Source organism: Anabrus simplex, chromosome 9 (assembly GCF_040414725.1).
Source record: "Anabrus simplex isolate iqAnaSimp1 chromosome 9, ASM4041472v1, whole genome shotgun sequence".
In the NCBI taxonomy this organism is placed as follows: domain Eukaryota; kingdom Metazoa; phylum Arthropoda; class Insecta; order Orthoptera; family Tettigoniidae; genus Anabrus; species Anabrus simplex.
In genome coordinates this window covers 124359623-124382803 of record NC_090273.1, presented here as the reverse complement: position 1 = coordinate 124382803, position 23181 = coordinate 124359623, and the positions used below count along the sequence as shown (strand labels likewise).

At 39.6% G+C, this 23181-nt stretch overlaps 1 protein-coding gene across 1 annotated transcript in view; it reads right to left on the bottom strand.

Moving 5' to 3' along the window:
• LOC136880901 (uncharacterized) overlaps positions 1 to 23181 on the bottom strand; it is a 497467-nt gene that overhangs the window by 85552 nt on the left and 388734 nt on the right. Inside the window, exon 4 of the mRNA XM_067153431.2 lies at positions 21961 to 22094. Coding sequence (XP_067009532.2) covers positions 21961 to 22094 — 134 coding nt within the window. The remainder of the gene's footprint in view (positions 1 to 21960; positions 22095 to 23181) is intronic.

Sequence of the window (23181 nt, the reverse complement as noted above, 5' to 3'; positions counted from 1 at the left end):
CCAGACGCGGCACGGCGCCGCGCGGCTGCGGGGGCACTGAAACATTAAAGCTCGACGGCAGAATTTTTGTTGGACCAGAATGATAGTAGGGTACATTCATTGGTGAGGTTGAGGGGCCAGCGGCGTGGAGAAATTCTTTTCATATGCCAGCCACTGTGTGTTGTGGAGCAGGAGACGGGAGCGTGGTAATGGCCGTAGCAAGGACAGGATGGCAGTTTAACTGTGCGGGGAGGGTTTACAATAAATGCTTAAATATAAAAAATATTATAGAAAGGGCAGAAGGCCTTAAAAGTGAAACCCCTCAAAAAAATATAACCTTCATATTTCTTTCAAAATCATATGAAGCAAGTTAGCACAGAAATTATACCGGTTTCACCTGTGACAGGTGAACCCTAAATATCCTCTCGGTGGCTGGATTGCTTAATAATAATGTGACCGGCGTAAGAAAATCGAGAATTATACACGGCCCATGAAATCTGGGGGCAAGCTTGCCCGCGGGAACAAAATTTTTGACCATCACCTGGTCACCTATCTTCAAATTGGTGGGTCTCCGTCCACGATCATATCTTTCCCTAACCTTTTCATGAGACACCTTAAGATTGGCTTTAGCCTTCTTCCAAAGATCTTTAATATTATCTGGATCTATTGTCTCGGGTAGAATGTCACTCAGAGACCAGAGGTTAGAGAGCGGCGTGTGGGAACGAACTTGAACATCAAAGAAGCTAGAGTAAACTTATGAGATTCATGAACCGCCGAATTCAAAGCAAAAGCTAACCAATGCAGGGACGTGTCCCACCTAGAATGATCTTCATGATGATGGGCAATAAGCGCGGACCTGAGATTACGATTAACCCGTTCAGCCAGAGATGGTTGAGGGTAATAAGCAGAAGTTGTCACATGAGAGATGGACAGGTCAAAACAGAATTTACGAAATAAATTAGATGTAAAAGCCTTAGCATTATCAGACACGATATATTGACACGGACCAAAAGAAGCAAAGATAGAATTTAGACAAGTAATGGTGGACTGAGCGGTAGCCAGCTTAGTCGGAAATAACCAGGAAAATCTTGTAAAACCATCTACACATACAAAGATGAACTTGTTGGCGTTTCCCTTTGACTGGGGGAAGGGTCCTACATAATCAATATACAGGCGTTCCATAGGGTGCGACGCTTGATGAGAAGACAACAGGCCTACCTTGGTGGACATGGTTGGTTTACTAATCAAGCAGGATTTACAAGCTTTTACTAGTTCACGGATTTCACCGTCCATACCCTTCCAGATGAACCTTTCACGAATCTTTTCACGAGTTTTAAAGATTCCAAGATGCCCCCCCTAATGGAGTCTCATGATAGTACTTGAAGATCATAGGTACAAGAACAGCTGGAACGACAACCTTCATCATCTTATCATGCCTCGAAGGGCAACATAGAACACCATTCCTCAGTACATAAGGGACAACATGTTCCCCAGAAGAAAGGGTTTCCATTATCGGAGCCAGCGTCGGATCTTCACGTTGATATTTCTCAATGTCCCTAAAGAGCATGGGAGCATCTGTTAAGATGGCATTAACCTCAGATAGTATGGACTCGGGAGGTGATGAACTGTCGACCGGTTCATGGGTCTCGACGTCGCTGGAAAACATACGGCTGAGTCCGTCTGCAACGAAATTTTCAGTACCTCTGATATGCCTAACCTCAAATTGGAAGGCAGAAATTCGGATGGCCCAACGGGCTATACGACCAGTACGACGCGGCCTACCTAAGACCCAGCTTAAGGCTTGATTATCTGTCTCCAGGTCGAATTTGACATGTTCTAGATAGAGACGGAACTTTTCTAAGGCAAATAAGACTGCCAAACCTTCGAGCTCATAGATGGAATACTTGGCTTCTTGAGCCGATAGAGTCCTAAATGCATAGGCGATGGGTCGCCTCCCTAGTTCAGTCTCTTGAAGAAGGACTGCAGCTACCGCCGACGACGACGCGTCGGTTTGGACGATGAATTTCTTTGAGAAATCAGGCATAGCAAGGACAGGGGCATTACAGAGAGCTAATTTAAGATCTTCAAAAGCGGCTTGTTGAGAAGGTCCCCACTTAAATTTGATGCCTTTCCTACGAAGAAGGTTCAAGGGCGCCGCTCTATTAGCGAAGTTAGGAATAAACTTCCTGAAGAAATTCACCATACCAATGAACCTGGTGATACCTTTGATGTCCTTGGGAGGTTTAAAATCACGGATGGCCTGCGTTCTAGATTGATCGACTGCAACACCATCAGGTGACACAATATGCCCTAGGAATGACATGGAGGGCTTAGCAAAGGCAACCTTGGACAACTTAACAGTTAACCCAGCCTTACGAAGGCGATTGAGAACTTCTCGCAGATGATCTAGATGTTCTTCAAAGGTCTGCGAAAATACGACGACATCATCCAGGTAGTGATACAAGTACTCAAATTTGATGTCGGAGAAGACCCTATCTAGCAGCCTAGTGAGTACAGCTGCTCCCGTGGGGAGCCCGAAAAGCACGCGGTTGTATTCATACAAATTCCAATCCGTGGCAAACGCTGTAAGGTGTTTAGACTCTTCGGCTAGGGGAATTTGATTATAAGCCTGATTCAAATCTAAGAAGGTGAAGAACTTGGCCTTACGGAACCATGAAAAACAAGAATGAAGGTCGGGAAGTGGCACAGATTGTAACACCACCTTCCGATTGAGAGCCCTATAATCAATGACAGGCCTGAAGCCACCTTGGGGTTTCGGGACTAGAAAAATAGGCGAAGAATACGCCGACTTAGAGGGCCTAATAATACCATCCTTCAGCATTTGATCAATAATTTCTTTAAGAGCCTTCATTTTAGGTGGAGACAGCCTATAAGGTGGAAAACGGACAGGAATCGAATCCGTGACCTCAATTTTGTATTCAATAAGGTCAGTAACACCAAGAGTATCAGAGAACACCTCTGGAAACGACTGACACAACTTACGAATACTATCAGCCTGCTCCTCAGGTAGATGTCTAATGTCTAATAACATCTCATCCTGGGTCGGCAAAATAGAGGAACATGATACAGAATTACACTTTAACAAGGGATTTTACATTTGGAAGCAAATTTGAATGTGCACGACTTACTCTGAAGATCGAGCACAAGACCAGTGTGAGAAATGAAGTCAGCTCCCAATATAATGGGGCAAGACAAGTGCTTAGCCACAAACAATTTGATTTTCCATGTAAATTTAAAAATAAGAATTTTGACATTTAAAGAACCAAGAATATCTAATGGAGATGAATTAGCCGAAACATATTGGATCGCAGACAAACAATAGTCAGGAAGCTTACAAACAGATTTCAATTTTGAATACCATTCAGCCGAAATAATAGAACAAACACTGCCTGAATCTAATAGAGCTGTTATAGGCTCATTATTTAACTCAATTTTGAGAAAAGGTACGGGTGCGGGGGTATCCGCCGCAATCCTAAGACATTCTTTGGGGCATTCAAAAGATGAATTTGAGGACTGAATTTTCCCTGAATTTTCGACCTGTTTACCAGGGGCTGAGCCTCGGGAAGATGGATTAGTCGACTCAGCCGAAGCCACTAGTCACTTTTTATTATTGGCATTGGTGGAATTTGCGCCAGAAGTTGAGCAGGAGGGGGGTGCTATTCGAATTTGGGCAATTCTTGGCGATATGTGAGAAAGCCCCACATTTAAAACAACCTTGTGATGAACCAGCTCCATTATTTGCCCTACTAGATTTGACCAATGGAAATTTATTGCGAAGATGGTCAGGCGACCCGCAAGCATAACATTTACGGGGTGTGACTGGTCGGCGAGGTGGAGACCGAGGATTACTAAAAGAAGGAGGGGGTTCTTTCGCTACACGCAAGGAATCGGCGTATCTAACTCCTTCCGCTGAGACGGCCAATGCTTCAAGTTCAGAGAAGGTTTTCGGGCACGCCGCGAAACACAAATATGACCTATAGGATGGTGAAATGCCTTCCACAATAGCCTGTACAATCTGATCTTCAGGGAAGTGAAGAGCAAACACCCTAGTATAGAACTTAATATCTTGGATGAAATCTGCCAAGTTTTCATCCAACCGCTGTACACGATAATAGTACTTCTGAATAAGTGAGGACCTTGCCCTAGCCGGGATGAAGTTAGCTAGCAAGTGGGCGTGGAAGTCTTCAATAGATGATTGCTCGGCAATGGCTCTTACTATTTTGTCTGAGAGAATACCAATTGCATAGGGATAGAAGATTTGCAAAATCTGACATGGAGAAAGAGAAAAAACAAGAGCATGGTCCTGGAACTCAACTAAAAACCTTAAAAATGAAATTACTTCACTGGTGGTATTAACGGAAAATTTAGAGATACCCCTGAGCAGCATTGCTAATGGATGAGGCAAGCTGCTGAACCCAGGTGACATAGTACGTAAAGGTTTAAGTGGCAAAGACGTTAATTCAGAACGTACATTATTCAACGAGGTACGGCGTTCAGACTCGTTGTCCAATGGGGCAGAGGTTGTTTGAGCTGCAACGGTTTTCCTATTGACTTCTCCCTTAGGAGGCTCTTCCTCGCTACCTACATTCACCGTGGCGGGTTGATCAGTTTTGGGAGGAACTTCCCCAGTTAACAATTGGGTAACCTTACTGGATAATTCAGAAAGATTTTCAAGAACCATACTAGCTTCCTTCCTCTGAACGTCATTCAACTTCAGAGACAACAGATCGTTAACTCTATTAGAAAAATGAAATAACCTGGCTTGCACACGTTTAATTTGATTAGGAGAAGGATCATTCTCTTCAAAAAAACTAACTACAGATGCTAGCTCAGTAGTATTGTCAGTGATCGTGGAAAGAGAGTCGTCAATTTCTTTCTCTCCCAAAGTGGGGATGGAAATGGGCAAATCAAGGGACTCTCTAAGCTTATTTGTATCTACCGCAACCGTGCCTCCAGATTGCACATTTCTAATAGTTAACTCATAGATCAACTCCTCCTTGCGCAAATAGTTAAGATGGAGAACATCGCGAGGGCCGGGCATGATGACAGAACAATTTTGAAAAAGGAGAAATCAAAAATTCCAGCAACTGGGAAAATAGTTAGAGTTGTAATCAAAGCAATGTTTAGCCGTCAAAAGGGGCTAAATTGAGACCCATTCAACCACGCTCTGCTACCACTTGTTCCGAGGTATCTGTGGAACAGCAGAGGTGAAAGAAGGTGCGGGGGTGAACAGGTCTCAGGCTACGAAATTAAAGTTAATTTAAAATTTAACAAGGTTATATTTTCTTTGCAAAATCAAGAAATAACAAGAATGGCAGGTACAGAGTAGCAAAGCCACTATTCGAGAATGTACAATTACAGAGTTACAAGATTTGGGCTCCGAGAGCCAGACACACAATTCTTGAGCAATTAGCCCAACTTTACGATATACAGAATTCAACAAAGGGGCAGAAGACCCCAATCATGCCCAGGAGCACTTGCTCCCAATTACACAGTAAAGCCTCCTCGAGGCGCGCAGAAAACACAATTTTTATTTTGGAAAAAGCAACCAGCTCTCAAAGTTCTAGCCTATCAAAGGCCACACCAAATTCCACCTTCAAGCTGTCCTCCAAGGACATAGACACAAGGGTACAAATACCCAACCTACTGAGGCCTATTAAGTGAGAAAAGGTTAATTACATGGCCTCTAAAATACTAATTTGAGAGGAGGCGATCTGCACTCCTAATACATTTGTTTAAAACCTACTTGGCACTAGGCCATTAATGCAAGGGCTAATCCCATACTAAAGAGGTGACTTTTAGAAGGAAACAATTTACATTACGTTAAGGAAGAAACGGTTGAGAAAATAAGTTCACCTCAATGCAAGATGAGTGGGAGCTCGAGAGGGTTAAGCACTCTCTATCCCGATTTGTAGTTTAAAAAGATAGAATAGATACCAAGTGTTTTTACATTTTAAGGGAAGTTACATGGTAAAAGGCTTCGGACCAGCCCCGAGAGTTAAACTGCTGAGCAAGCAAGAAAAGAAGTTATTAAACGGCCATTACCTTGTGGATGAACTGCTGCCCGAAGAAAGAGGCGCTTCCCGCCCCCTGCTACGTACTTTACACACTGAAAGATGTTACTGCAGTGGCCCAGAGACCCTAAAATCAGCAGTTTATATACTCTCGCGGAAAGTTCGAGGCGTTTCAGGAATGAGAACACCCTCCCACAAGCATTTTATTGGTTAACCAAGAAAACCCCTACACAAGATGAAGAAGAAACACATTATTGGTGGAAAATTAATTCGAGAAATTCGGGATTGGCTAAATTGAAAACAAGGGGAAAGAAAGGGTTAATATTGCCAACTTAAACTATGACTGCAAGTAATTTAACAAAGAACAAACTTATGAATTCAAATTTTCTCCAAAAACATAGTTCTTTCACTTCGCACCAGGGTGCACAATTGTAGTTCTTCAATAGTGTCCTCTAGAAGAGAATGTTCACACTTCTTACTACAGGCAAAACAAAACTACGTCGAAAACGACCCAGTTCAGAAACTTCAAAATTTCCAAGTAGTGACATCTTCTGAGAAACTTGAAAATTAACACAGTAGATAAAGTTCAGACTTCCTCCAGTAGGGGAGTTTCAACTGGCGCAAAGTTTGAATTAGCGGCGTGGAGGTGTACCGCCCGGTACAATAATAATAATAATAATAATAATAATAATAATAATAATAATAATAATAATAATAATAATAATAATAATAATAATGAATTTTCATCTCGGGTTAAATAATTTTTTTTTTTTTTGCTATTTGCTTTACGTCGCACCGACACAGATGTGTCTTATGGCGACGATGGGATTGGAAAGGACTAGGAATGGGAAGGAAGCGGCCGTGGCCTTAATTAAGGTACAGCCCCAGCATTTGCCTGGTGTTAAAAAGGGGGAACAACGGAAAACCATCTTCAGGGCTGCCGACAGTGGGATTCGAACCCACTATCTCCCGATTACTGGATACTGGCCGCAGTTAAGCGACTGCAGCTATCGAGCTCGGTGGTTAAATAAATGAATAAGGGTCGTTTATAATTGAATTAACGAGCTCGGCAGATTTTCTTCGCCACAAGTTACGTATTTTTCTATCATTAATTTCATCGCGCGTGTGTGTGGAGCATATTTTAAAACTGTTTGTTAGTTTCAGCCTCTACTCCACGAGAAGAGAGAAGAAATCGCCACGTGTTGGAACTAGTGTCTCAAGATGCTGTCATATTGCGGAGCGGTAGCCTTGCTTGATTTTGTGTGTATAATGTTAATGTGTGCTCAATTAGGATGGATATGAGCCTGGAATGTGGCAGATTCTCGTCGGATCATTTATTATATTTATTGACTTGTGGATGGATTATTACTGTATGTTTGTGACTTGTGAATCCATTTATTGAGTCTTATTTGGAGAATACGTTTGTGGAACGTAATTTCTTCAAGTGGAGCACGTGTTAATCGGTAGATATGTCGTTGAGTAATAATAATGTCATGACTCATGAACCATTAAGGCGAATGCTTATATTTGACCTGTTCTATGTGCATTTTTGTAGTCGACAAGTTCTTCAGGCATCAACCGCCGATATTACCATGAACAACGTTGTTAATTTCATCTTCTTTTATTAAGTGATTATCTAGACTTCACAATAATTTAATCAAGTTCCACCTTTTCAATACTAATACAATGTTGTTGGATGATATTTACAACATTATTTATTATTACAGTACATGTTTCGGTGCTCTATTAAGTCACCATCATCAGCTGATTTAGAAAATGTGAAAAACTTGGCGATATAAATATTAAATATTAAACAAAATATTGTTATAATTAACTCGTACATATACATAATTACAACAGAATATTTATTGATTAAATCCTAAACATCTATTATGTTATATTAAATTTCCCTAATATGTAACAAGAAAATTCTTGTAAGTTATAATTCTAAAATTTTTTCATCTGGTTGATGATTTGTCTTAAACATTCTTTAATGTCTGTAATCCTATGCTCTCGTGCTGTCTAATTAGAATGCACACTTAAAATTGAGGAAAAAAAATTGCATGTAGTCTATTTGATGTTAAAAATGTTCATTTCCTTTGTATATTAGCTGTTTTTGTTGGATGAAATTAATTATATATTGTTGAAAAATGAGCCGTCTTCTTATATTTGTTAAGTACTAAAACTTCGTATTTTTATTGCTTTGTGCGTGGTTGGAACTGTAATTAATTTGTCCTACAGTTGTTATGCGGAATTATCTTCTCAGTTCAATGGGAACCCTGCAATGATGAAACCCAATATTAAAAAGCGAGAAAATTGATAAAGAAGCTGATTGAATCTAACTGTTAATACGGTTGACTCACCTCTACAGCTGTGTACTTCGCGTGACGGCTACCGCGTGATGAGTGTGTGTGCTAGTATCTTGTGCTGTGTGACGCAGCGCTAGTGAAGGAGAAGTAGGGGCGGCAAAGGGGATGTTTCTAGAAACATAAACTTTTAGGAGAGGGTCCGGGGGGCGTTGTGGACGAAGACAATAGTACGCAAAGTTGTTACGTAGCATTCGGAACGCATTTGAATTTTCTGGAATTTTTAGCTTGTTAAGTAATAGAATCAAAATGTCAAACAGTACCTTGGGTTTTTCCGAAATTTCATTTAGATTAAGGTTAGCGTTATAGTATTGGTCAATATGTATTAGACATGCTTCAGTAATGTCAAGCTTCTGTCCCTTAGAAAGTATTTCCATGATCTCGAGGTTTTTATCAATGTCTGTGAACTTATGTTTGTACTCATGAATATGTTGACCTACCGCTGAGAATCTGTGATATTTTATAGCGTTAAGGTGTTCCTGATATCTGACGTTGAAGCTGCGCCCAGTTTGTCCTATGTATCCGCTTGAACAGTCTTTACATTCAAATCTATATACCCCTGATTTAGAATATGGGTTGATTTTGTTGACAACTGAAGCATTATGTAAAACTGTTGTATTTAATATTTATATCGCCAAGTTTTTTCACATTTTCTAAATCAGCTGATGATGGTGACTTAATAGAGCACCGAAACATGTACTGTAATAATAAATAATGTTGTAAATATCATCCAACAACATTGTATTAGTATTGAAAAGGTGGAACTTGATAGACTTTAAATTATTGTGATCTCAGTTCAATACGGAAAATAAGATGAAGTTTCTTACGTTTAATATCTAGACTTCATCACATTTCTGAGGGACGTAAAATAATTTTTCTTTGCCCGATACCGTCATCGAGAGATTTCCAATATTTAGGATTAAAAATCAAAAATTAATATTCAAAGGCTAGAATTCGCTGTAAATAGTGTAAATAATTCTTGTGTGCCTTAGTGTGAATGCTGTGTGTGTGAATGATATTATTTCAGTGCATTGTAATATTTTCTTTGATCATGATTTTTGGCCAGACCATGTGTTCGCTACGTTGAGTCTTGATTGTCAGCGTCGTTGTTTGTAATGGCAAAACTTTTTGAAATTTAAACCTTTAGTGAATTTTATTGGTTATTTAAGTAAAGAAAAGTTCAGAGTATCACACGGTAATGAATAAGGAAGGATCATTTCCGTGGACTCGGTTCACCATTTAATTTTGTAAAGCCGACGATGTTAAGCAGGAAGTGTCAAATATTAAAGAGTAACTTTTCGTTTGTCAGACGAAATATTAGAGGAAGATTGAGAGGAATAATTATTGTACAGGCACTATGGTGCAAAATTTAAGTCCAATGGAGACATTTTTGAATAATATTTTGATAAGATTTTGGTTTAATTAATTTTTCAATTTAATTGAAATGACGCTATATTCAACACCTAAGGAAGGAATGATTTATTTCAGATAGATGTTGAGATGAATGAATATGGTTAATTGACATTCAAGATAAAAAGAAATCAGATTAATTTCATTTTCATTTAACTTGTCAAGAATAATTCATTATTGAGCCAGAAGTAGGCTAATCTAGGTGTATATTTTTCAGAATAATGTCAGCCAACATAAAGGAGATTTCGTGCAGAAAAAAAAAGAAACTGTCGGAGAAGAATAATTTTTATTTTATCAAGATTATTAATTAAATTTTGTTGTTGTCAGATGTGTTAGTTCACAATGAATGTCAAAACCTGTTGTTTTATATTTTTGTGTTATTGTCGCTAGTCCTTGTCTCTTTCCCTGCCTTCGAAAATAAGTAAAGCCAGGCAACGAACTGTCCACCCTCGGACTCTCGTTCTCCGGCTGAGCTATGCCCGGTAAGAAGGGGACAATATGCACCTGGTGATGAATAATCACAAGCACTGTCCACCATTTTGACTGATATTCCATCCTTACACCACAGAGGACAAAGTTCTGCGCTGACTATAAACCAGCTTGAAGTTCAAATGTAAGACATAAGATGACACCACAGCATATAGGCGTGACGAACACTCTATTTCCAGTAAAATCTCACTTTTCAAAAAATTGTTGGTTACATCCTTATTCTGGGGAGATCTTCATTTACTATCAGGCGCAAGTTTTAAGCTAGGATTCCTGAACATTGTTCCTTCTCAATCCTGTCATGGAGTGTCAAAAATACGGCTTTGATTACTCCTATAACTACTTTTAACCAATAACTTATTTTACTGTGCCTTCATTACAACCTGTTCTCCGATATAAATACCTCTGAAAGCTCATGAGAATTGCCTTTGTTACGAGGTACTTGGTAGTCTCCATTGCAGCTAGAAATCAAATGACGCTTACTGTCTGCATGAGTTTGATAATCCTCATCCCAATAAACAGTACAGATACAGAGGATTAAGGTTAAGCTCTCGACAAGACATCCTGGAATGTTGCCGACTGTGGATTTAATTAATTTTAACTCCTTTAGCAGCATACGGTGAAATTCACCTCACTTTAGTTCGGTTTCCACCAGCAAAGCCTAGTACTCAAATCCCATGCTTCACATAATACTATACCGTATAATGGGTGAGAATTTACACCTAAGCGAATAATGAATAGGTAACAATTTTAAATACATTGCACACGACGCTTGGTGGTGAGCGGCTAAGCTAATACATTTACTGCTTACAAACAAATCGACTAAATACAGTAAATAAGTAAATTATTATTACACAAATAAATAAAATCAAATCAAACTAACCTACAAAACTAATAAATAAATACAAAAATACAGTACCGCCACTGTGGTGTGGTGGTTAGTCTGATTAGCTGCCACCCCTGGAAGCCCGGGTTCGATTCCCGGCTCTGCAACGAAATTTGAAACGTGGTAGGGGTCCACTTAGCCCCTCGGGAGGTCAGTTGAGTAGAGGGAGATTCGATTCCCACCTCAGCCATCCTCGAAGTGGTTTTCCGTGGTTTCCCACTTCTTCTCCAGGCAAATGCCGCGATGGTACCTAACATAAGGCAACGGCCACTTCCTTTCCTCTTCCATGCCTACCCCTTCCAATCTTACCATCCCCCCACAAAGCCCCTGTTCTGCAGAGAAGGTGAGGCTGCCTGGGCGAATTACTGGTCCTCCACCCCAGTTGTATCCCCGACCCAAGGTCTCACGTTCCAGGACACTGTACTTGCGGCGGTTGAGGTGGGATCCCGCACTGAGTCCGAGGGAAAAACCAACCATGTAGGGTAAACGGATTAAGAAAGACAGAAAGAAAGAAGGAAAGAAAGAAATATGTACAGTATAAAAACACACAAACACACAAATAAACATATAAATAAACAAACACAGAATTTAATAACTAAATCAATGAATATATAAAAGGAATCACATATTTTCCCATGTGTGAGTCGGAGCGTTGAATTATCCACTGAATCCCTTGTCAGTCGTAGGAAGCAACTGAAAAATGCATTTGTTTGATTACACGCTATTTTGTTAATTTTTCTTTTTCGTTGCCGGTATTTATTATAGTAAATTAATGAATGTAGCGTTCTTATTATGGATTTACAACATTATATCAAATTATTATTATTATTATTATTATTATTATTATTATTATTATTATTATTATTATTATTATTATTATTATTATGGGGTACACGAAAGGAACCTCCACGAAGATTGCAATTATGGCAAAAAGAGATTTAAATAGCAATCGGGTGTACCCTGGGCAACGTCAGACATTATTACGAAATGTGCTGACGGCTGATCCTTTCACACCAGAAACATCATCTTCACGGTCCTTTTCAGGACCACAGTTAACAATTATTTCTATTAACATTGAAGGTATATCTTCAACAAAAGATGAACTGTTACAAAATCTATGCAGTCAACACAATTGCCACATACTGTGCATACAGGAGACACACAGAAGTAGTGAAATGCGTAGACCAAAAATTAATGGAATGCGTCTAGCTGTTGAACGGCCACACCAAAAGTACGGAAGTGCCATATTTGTCCGACCTGAAATTCAGCTTCAGTCCACAGCCTTCACGGAGGAAAATGATATTGAAGTCCTCACTATAGAAGTAGGTAGCTGCACCATCTCCTCTCTGTATAAGCCACCTGGAGTTGAATGTACTGTTAGTAATCCTTCCAATTTTCAGAATCAACACACGAAAATAGTAATAGGAGATTTCAATTGCCATAGTAATGTGTGGGGTTATGAATACGAAGATGAGAGTGGTATAGCAGTGCAAGAATGGGCAGAAGCAAACTACCTAACTCTCATTCATGATGCTAAACTACCAGCTTCATTTAACAGTGGCAGATGGAGACGAGGATATAACCCTGATCTGATTTTCAGCAGTAATAATATTAGCCAACAATGTGTAAAGTATGTCTGCAACCCAATACCTAACACACAGCATAGACCAATAATGTGCCAGATTTTTTTTTGCTAGGGGCTTTACGTCGCACCGACACAGATACGTCTTACGGCGACGATGGGATAGGAAAGGCCTAGGAGTTGGAAGGAAGCGGCCGTGGCCTTAATTAAGGTACAGCCCCAGCATTTGCCTGGTGTGAAAATGGGAAACCACGGAAAACCAATAATGTGCCAGATTTATGCAGCAGTCAGACCACAGAGTGTCAGAGTGTTCCATTCCGAAGGAGGTATAACTTCAAAAAGGCAAACTGGTCAAAGTTTGCAGAGATGTTAGATGCTGAAGTGTCCATCATCCAGCCAACACCAGAGTGTTACGATACTTTTGTTGATGCCGTAAAGAAATGCTCCAGAAAGTCCATACCTAGAGGCTGTCGGACGTGGTATGTCCCTGGCCTTACCTCAGACCTTGTTGCCCAGCTTACGGAATATGCAACTTTGTTTGAAGAAAATCCCCTAGGAGAAAAGACAGTGGAAGTTGGGAACAATCTCATGTCATCATTGACAACATCAAAACGGAATCAGTGGATGAAAACTATTGAAAGTATAGATCTTACGAGAGATAGCCATAAAGCCTGGAGATTATTGAAACACCTTAACAATGATCCAACGAAGACTACCCAACATTTCAATGTCACTGCAAATCAGATAGCACACCAACTGCTCTTAAATGGGAAAGCAACCAATAAAATCCGAAGGCCAAAAATACAGAGGAAGATTCAAGAAGAAAGAAGTGACCTCACTGTCCCCTTCACCATGTTGGAGTTGGAAAAAGTCATCAAAGAATGTAAAAATGGAAAATCAGCGGGTCTAGATGACATTCGAGTAGAACAGATAAAGAAATTTGGGCCTAAAACCAAAGAACGGGTTCTGCAACTCTTCAATAGATGTGTGAGCAGAGGTCAGATACCAAAGACATGGCGAAAAAGTAGAGTAATTGCTTTGCTCAAACCTAGCAAGGAAGGAAATCATCCTAAAGACTTCAGACCTGTTACCCTTTTGTGTCATCTATATAAATTACTGGAAAGGATGATCCTAAATCGCATTCAACCCATGATTGACCCTCTCCTTATAGCTGGATTTCGTCCGGGTAAGAGCTGCACTGAACAACTACTGAATCTTACACAATTCGTCGAGGATGGCTTTGGAAGACACAAGGTGACAGGTGTAGTCTTTGTAGATTCGACTGCAGCGTATGACACCGTCAACCATCAACTTCTGTTAGTTAAAGTCTACAATCTGACCAAGGATATTAAGATAACCAGATTTATCGCAACCCTTCTTCAGAACCGTAGGTTTTTTGTGGACTTCCAAGGACAGCGCAGTCGGTGGAGGACACAAAGAAACGGTTTACCTCAAGGAAGTGTGCTGGCACCAATCCTCTTTAATATTTACACTAATGACCAGCCGGTAGCTCCAAATAGCAGAAGTTTCTTGTATGCTGATGATCTTGCTCTGGCAACACAATGTACAGACTTTGAGACGGTGGAAAGGAATCTAACCATCGCCCTCGAAAGTTTGTCATCCTATTACAAGGCAAACCAGTTAAGGCCTAACCCTATGAAAACACAAGTTTGTGCCTTTCATCTGAAAACTAGGGAAGCTCATCGTAAGCTGCATATAGTGTGGTCAGGTGTTGAGTTACAATACTGTGAAACTCCAAAATACCTAGGAGTGACGCTTGATAGAGCTCTTACATTCAAGAAACACTGCATGAACACTAAACTTAAAGTTTCCACCAGGAATCATCTTCTACGTAAATTATCTGGATCAGAATGGGGCAGTCAACCAAAAACTATTCGTGCTTTCGCCATGGCACTATGTTATTCTGCAGCGGAATATGCCTGCCCTGTTTGGTACAATTCATCTCATGCCAGACAGGTAGACATAGCACTTAATGAGACCTGCAGACTTGTTACAGGTTGTCTAAAGTCTACTCCAACTGAAAAACTCTATCGTCTTGCAGGGATAGCACCACCCGGTGTGCGAAGAGAAGTAGCTGCAAATAAGGAAAGGACAAAGGTTAAGCACGAAAGTACTCATCTACTGCATGGACATGAGCTTCCAGTACAGAGACTGAAATCTAGGAAGAGCTTCCTACGAACATCTCAGGAACTTATAGTACCAGCTGAGAAGGCAAGGATACAGCTATGGAAGACGAAGATCCCCCAAGGCTCTGAGCAGATGGCGGTTGAGGAACGTTTGCCACCCGGTTGCAATGAGAGCTGGATAATCTGGAAATCTCTCAATAGGTTGAGATCAGGAGTGGGAAGGTCCAAAGTTAATTTGGCAAGATGGGGCTTCATCAATGGCGACAACACCAAGTGTGACTGCGGAGAAGATCAAACCATCCAGCATATGCTTCAGTGTCCGCTGTGTCCATCTTTGTGCACACAAGATGACCTGCATCGAGCTACGAAGAGAGGACTCGAAGTAGCGTTGTATTGGTCCAAGATTATTTAAATGTTACTTGAAATTATTGTAACTATTTTCTTTTTTTTGATGTATCAGACATAATAATAATAATAATAATAATAATAATAATAATAATAATAATAATAATAATAAGTCTATTATTTATAACCCGTCTGGTGCCATGATCGTTAAGGCGCTAAGCCTATATGATCTGACACCGTGGTTGATTGGTTCGAGTCCCGTTGGTCGAAGAAATATCACCCTCAAATGTTAGCTGGCAGGGTGGATTGCGTGCCAAAAGCCTGGATTCAATTCCAAACCACTCTGCAGTGATCACATGGAGTGAGGGCATATGACGGTGATGATGGTGATTTGTCCGTCGGATGGGGACTTTAAGCCTGGAGCAGACCCCTTGGTGCTATTCGATAGGATTAGGTCATGTGCCGCCACCGTGTTTCACCCTCTCCCTTTTTTACCATCGTATATAACGTCATTCATGTCATCTCATTGACTCCTCTGATGAGGTTAACGTCTAGAAGGGCATCCGGCCGTAAAAAATCGCCACAAAGTTTGATCTTACTTTATACTCGACCCTGCAGAGCAACGGGACAAAGGTTGGACATCCATTATTGTTTTCATTTTCGTTTCGGCCGTCTATGGATCACGTTTGACAATCTTTGCAGTATTTTCAGCCTTCTCCCTTCGTCCAGTCGCTTTTCATCTTTTCTCCCACTTCTTTCTTCTGCTCTTCTCTACAGGAACTCCCTTTTCTCACTAGCGTTTCCCAGTCTCCTGGAAACCGAGGAACATTTTGACGAATGGTCTAAGTTGATTTAAATCCATGATGTAATCTTCTGGAACCCCCATCTTCGTCAAGTCCAACCTCACTTCTCGAAACAATTTTTTTTTTTTTTTTTTTTGCTATTTGCTTTACGTCGCGTCGACACAGGTATGTCTTATGACGACGATGGGATAGGAAAGGCCTAGACATGGGAAGGAAGCGGCCGTGGCCTTAATTAAGGTACAGCCCCAGCATTTGCCTGGTGTGAAAATGGGAAACCACAGAAAACCACCTTCAGGGCTGCCGTGGAGTGGAGTTCGAAACCATTTTAGCTCTGCTCTTTCTGAAGAATTCCAAGATTCACTTCATTAGTCTGTTATTGCCCATCCTCAACAAGTGTCCTCAGACCTGTAACCTTCTCTTCCTCATCAGTTCAACCACTCCTTATGTTCTTTGATATAATTCTTTGTTAGATTTGAGACTCCTCTCCTAATTTTTTTACATTTGGGCCCGGAATTTTTCTTAATTTTTTCTTTCTCTCTTCCAGATATCTTCAGGTCAACCTTTTCCAATTATTACTATTGTACCGGGAGCGCCTTGAAGAAGGCTATCTAACACATAAAGTTTCCAACAACTATTTCAAGAAATTCGGACTTTTTTCCATAGATGTCTCCATTAAAAAACTGATGTCATGCACTCTGGTGTAAAGTGAAAATACTAAAAATGTAAAGAAATTTGTATTTATAGGTTTTCTAAACTGAATTGGTATTTTGTTTTTGTTTTGATACTTCGAAGGTTGCAACACTTATAACTCATCCCGCCAGCTTTGGAGTCTGGCCAATCAAAAATTTTGTGTATTTATTTTTCAGCCAATTATATTTATCTTGTACCTATTTTATCTACCAATAAAGTGAGAGGGTGTGTCTGGTTTTAGTCCAGAGTCTTCTTGAACCTTCCTCTCGGGTATAAAAGCTGACGCCCTTTTAAGTTAACTTGTCTTATTGATCGTCGTGTTACTGAGTGTGTGTGTTAAGAGAGGAGGCGGGGGGCCTCATCCATCGGCAAGCAGAACATCAGCTAAGTTAATGGCCACCATTTTTCCTACTCTGTAGGTATCTCTGCCAGCTAATTTGAGGGGAAGGTTTCCAATCTTTAATAATGTAACTATAAAATTTCGAAAATGTAAAATTTTCTTTCTTCTCATGTAAAAGTTCAACTAGTCTATAGCACTGGGGATAGAGAGTGCGTTACCCTCTCGAATTCCCCTTCAATTTAATCTGGAGGTGACTACGATTTTGTAACTTTTTTCTCTATTGTAAATTGTAACTCAACTTGTCCATTTAGACACCTCAGTAGAATGGGATTAGTCCTTGTAACTTCGGGTCAGGAGCCCAAATAGGGTGTTATCTTGTGTGCAAATTTCAAGGAGTGCAAATGTCTGCCTCCGCAGCATTTTGAATTTTGGGCCAGTAAAATTTAACCTGTACTTTTTCACGAAGGCCCGGTAGAATGGGTACTCGATACCCCTGTATCATTTCTTCTATGTAACCTTGAGAGACAACTGATATGTTCTTGTTATATGTAAGTTGTTCCTAGGGAGGCCAGTAGGTGTAAATTTTATTGGGCAAAGACTCTCTCATCACAAAAGTAAAAGTTAAAGGCTGCCTTGTGTAGGCTGTAAGGGTTTGGGAGCGCAGTCTCCTTGGTAGAATTTTAGAGCAGAAAGGCTCTTTCTTGTAATTTGTGTAAATATTGAATGGTGCCTTTGGAAGGCCGTAACTTGTAACCTTTGGAGCAAAATGTGCTCGTGAAAACTGTGTAATTTAAATTGGGAGATTCGTCTCCTTGAGTATCAAGCTAAGCGCAAATGTAGTGACGTATGGACTTTTGTAAATTGGGAGCTTGAAGCTCAAATTTTGTAACTAACCTTACTGGGTTTTTCTTTTTTGCCTACTTTGTACGTAACTAGTTCTGTACCTGAAATCTTGTTCTGTTAAAATTTAATATATGAAAAGAAATATAACCTTTATTTTAAAGTTTTAAATGAATCTTTAACTGTCGTAGAGAGGCCCATTCAAGCCAGCACCTTCTTTCACCTCTCTGTTCCACGCAAACTCCGTAACAATTATTATTATTATTATAATAATTATTATTATTATTACTACTACTAACACAATCTAGAAGATTCTCATGAACTCGTAATGATCTTCTAACTCCTTCAATACAACTGCCAACTGTTTGAAGTCAAAGCTGCAGCAATCTCCCCCAGACAGAGCGAAAGTAATTTGAAACCGGCTCCACAATTTAGAAACATCATTCAGTATTCTGAATGCACGCTTTGCAGTCTCTAAAGGACAAAACGTTGCCATTCTTTAATAATAATAATAATAATAATAATAATAATAATAATAATAATAATAATAATAATAATAATAATAATAATAATAATAATAATAATAAAAACCAAACCAAACCCCATGGCACTACAGCCCGTGAAGGACCTTGGCCTACCATGCGACCGCTGCTCAGCCCGAAGGCCTGCAGATTACGAGGTGTCGTGTGGTCAGCACGACGAATCCTCTTGGCCGTTATTCTTGGTTTTCTAGACCGGGAATAATAATAATAATAATAATAATAATAATAATAATAATAATAATAATAATAATAATAATAATAATAATAATTTATATATTCCGAATGGCATATAGAGGGTAGAAAGAAACTATATATATACTATATACACTTAAATGTATAGGCTGTACACTTAAAGCAGGTAGAATAACAATCGGACAAAGGAAATATAACTTATAGTTTAATGTCCAGAGAATTTAGCCTGTTCACTGTCTCTTCACTTGCTGGATGAAGTTCGTGGTATCCTCCCTGGAAACTCGGAAACGGGCACATCGTTACAACATGGTGGACTGTCTGAGCCGCGTCACCACAGTCGCAATGAGGGCTGGAAATTTTTCCCCACTTGTGGAGCCAGAAGTTGCATCTTCCAAGATTGGTCCGCACTCTGTTCAATGAAGCCCAGATTCTTCTTGGCAAGTTGAAACCAGCAAGTTTCCCACAGGGGTCGATTATCAACCCTAGCTGGTCAGGGTTTGAAGCAGCCCACTCTTCCCTCCAAATATTATTCATGTTGTACTGTCTGTGATTCAACAAGCCTCTTTCCTTGTTGCCATGTTGGATGTCGAGATTTTAATCTTCCATAATAATAATAATAATAATAATAATAATAATAATAATAATAATAATAATAATAATAATAATAATAATAATAATAATAATAATTTTACCGGGAGGTTCACCTCAACCCCGTGCATTTAAATGAAGCGCCTTCAAGAACGCTATCTAACACATAAAGTTTACAACAGCTATTTCACAAAGTTGGGACTTTCCTCCATAGATGTCTGTATAAAAAAAAAAAAGAAACTGATGTCATGCACTCTGGTGCAAAGTGGAGCAACGAGAAATTTAAAGAAATTTTGTGTTTATAGGTTTCCTGAACTGAATTGACTTTCTTTGTTTTTTTGGTGTATCACAGTTGGCAACACTTCTACGCCAACTTGGGATCTCAACCAATAGAAAAATTCATGTATTTATTTTTCTGCCAATCATATGTTTCTTGTAACTTTTCAATTGTCCAATAAAATGAGAGGGTGTGTCCGGTTTTAGTCCAGAGCCTTCTCGAATCTTACTCTCGGGTATAAAAGCTGACACCCTTTTGAGTTAACTTGTCTTATTGATCGTCATGTTATTGAGTGTGTGTGCTAAGAGAGGTGGCGGGGCCCTTATCCATCGGCAGACAGAACATCAGCTAAGCTAATGGCCACCATTTTTCTATCTCAGTAGTTATCTCCGCAAGCTGACTCGAGGGGAAGGTTCCAATCTTTAACTATGTAACTGTCAATTTTCTAAAATGTAAACTTTCTTCGTTCTAAACTAAAAGTTCAAGTAAGTCAAAAGTACTTAAAATGAAAACCGGGGATAGAGAGTGCGTTACCCTCTCGTGTTCCCCTTCAATTAGTCTTGAGGTGACTACGATATTGTAACTGTTTTCACTATTGTAAATTGTAACTTAACTTGTCCATCTAGTCACCTCAGTAGTGCGGGATTAGCCTCTGCATCGTCGGGCAGTGCGCTCTACCAGGGTTTTAATCTTGAGTTCCAAGGAGCGCAAGTTTCCGCCTCCATACCTTTTGATTTTTGGGCCAGTAATTGAACCTGTTATTTTCACGAAGGCCCGGTAGAATGGGTACTCGATACATCTGTGTAAGCTGAAAATGCAATTGATATGGTATTGTAAATTGTAGGTTGTGCTTAAAAGGCCTGAAACTGTAATTTTATTGAGTAAAGACGCTCTAATCCTAATTGTAAAAGTTAAAGGTTGCCTCGAGTAGGCTGTAAGGGTTTGGGAGCGTAGTCTCTTTGGTAGAATTGTAGAGCATTGAGGCTCTCTTATTCAAATGTAAAATATATTTGTGTGAATACTGAACGGTGCCTTTGGAAGGCCATATCTTGTAATCTTTGGAGCAACGTGCTCTTGAAAATTGTGATTTAAATTTCCTGTAAAACAAATTGGGAGATTCGTCTCCTTGCCTATCTAACTATATGCAACAGTCGTAATGTAGGGACCTTGTAAATAGGGAGCTGGAAGCTCGAATTTTGTAACTAACCTTACTGTTTTTTTCTTTTTCTTCTTTTGTACCAAACTAGCTCTGTACCTGAAATCTTGTTCGTTCACGAAGTGAATAGTTTTGTTAAAATGTAATATCTGAAAAGAAGTATAACCTTATTTTTTTAAGTTTTAAATGAATCTTTTGACTGTCGTAGATAGACCCATTCAAACCAGCACATTCTTTCACTTCTCTGTTCCACGGAAATTCCGTAATAATAATAATAATAATAATAATAATAATAATAATAATAATAATAATCAGGCACAACAACGAACTGTACCAACAATTGGAGAGCATTACAACATCTATGAGGAAGAGGAGATTGAACTTCTACGGTCATGTCATGAGAATGGACAATCAGAGGCTCACCTCCAGAATCTTCCACACCATCTCTAGAGGGAAAGCGACTAATGCCAAGTGGGCAAGACTCGTCAGAAAAGACCTTCAAGAATTGGACATTGCTCCCAGTGAAATTTATGACAGGAATAGGTACAGAACGTTGATCAGAACATCAAACTCTCTCCAGTCACTAACAGAAAAAACAGTACGTCCGGGAGGAGGTGTGAAATGGACTCAGGAGCGAAAAGACATTCACAGTGCAAGAATGAAGGAGTACTGGTCAAAGAAGAAAGCTGCTAGAGATAAGAACCACGCAGTCCATAGCAGGCCCAAACGGAACTAAAAAAAATTAATAATAATAATCGTGTGGTCTCAGCTACCGTGTGCAAGCGTTTTAATTTGACGCCATCTGGCTGCTTGCTCATCAGTATCGAAGTTCCTAGGCTACCAAATGAGAGAGTAAACGGAATCTCTCTTGGGCGGCGTCTATGGCTGAGTTCTAATGAATTTTGTAGGGTAAACACCAAATGTGTTAGCAGAGATTTTTTGCATGCTGACATACGACAGGGAGTGTCGAATTGACTTTTTTCCGCCCTTCAAAAATACAACCACCTCTGCCGGGTTTGAACCCGCTACCTTGGGATCCTTCTCTGTTTTAGATTAACACTGAAATACTTGACAATCGCTTGCAGTAGCATGTGGGTGTGTAGAAGCGTATATAAAAAATAAAAAAATAAAAATAAAATAAAATAAAGAAACAAAAAATGTGTTCCGCGTTGCAGTACTCAGTATAATGTTTACTCTCCCATTATTTTCCGACCGATATGGTGTTGGAGCACATGGTTACTTACAGGTGAAATACATGCGATCGATGAAGATCATACGGATCTCGTGACTACTCACCTGAACATCGTTAACTAACCACGTAAGCTTGGCCGCGGGCCTTGACCAGGAAGACGAGCAGTTACTGCGCAATTTATCACCTAGACGGTATCGAGTTCGGACTCCGCTGATGACTGGTCTGTCATACGGCACCTCTGGAACAAAGGAAATTTACATACTGTATTTTTAAGCATTCTATAAATACCGAGTGGTTTGTTTAGGAAAGAGAATAACGAAGACATTATTCCAGTTAGCTTGAAAGCTTAAAACCCTTAATTTTCAGTGACAACCTGAAAAGTATCCTACCGGTCGAACACAATTTATAGCTGGACACTTTATTTCAATAATAAAATATTTGGACAAGTTATTTTAATTTACGCAGCAGCAAGAGAAAGAACCAGATATTTGCAGGTATAAGGTTAACCGAAATCATGCAGATTTAAGAACAAATTAATTGTACAAGAGACACGATAATAATGGTCTTAATGTTGATTAAACAGAATTATGCAGATTATCATAAAAGAGAGGACATTTCATACTAAAAAAAATAGATTTCACATTGCATCAATGTACCGGAAGGAAGGGGCTGCCTGGCCCAGGCGGTAAAGGCGTGCTCCGTTCGTCCGGAAGGACGTGGGTTCGAATGCCCGTCAGGAAGTCGTAAAATTTAAGAAACGAGATTTCCACATCCGGAGGTGCATATGGCCCTGAGGTTCACTCAGCCTACAGGAAGGAAGTTATCTTGTACTCAAGTGCATGTGTCATGAGACAATTCTACAGAGATTTATTTAGAGAAAAGCATTGTATAATATGTTCCTCTACCGACTTCTTCCTTTGATTTCCATAAATGAATCTAGATGTATTTTGATTATTCTCACAATAGTAGATCAAACGAAAATACATCCATCTCATTTCATGATTTTTAGTAATATGGCTTAAATTCAATAATAAGTTAAGGAAGGATAGTTTATCAAAACAAAAGAAGATCATACTGCACAGGCATTCAGCTGTTTCTTACACTTGTGAACTCTCAGTGAACTCTAATCAGCTGACGTTATTTAAGGGTCAGGGAAAATATGTCTCACAACATAAACCGAAAGTTAAGGTAAGAGCTGAAATAAGATCATTATTAAAAACACTGAATGGCATGTTTCGTCCAATCAAGAGGACATCTTTAGTTTCAACATTCACATGACTTAAGTCAGGAAAAACACAAACGCTGAAATAATGGCATATAGGCAT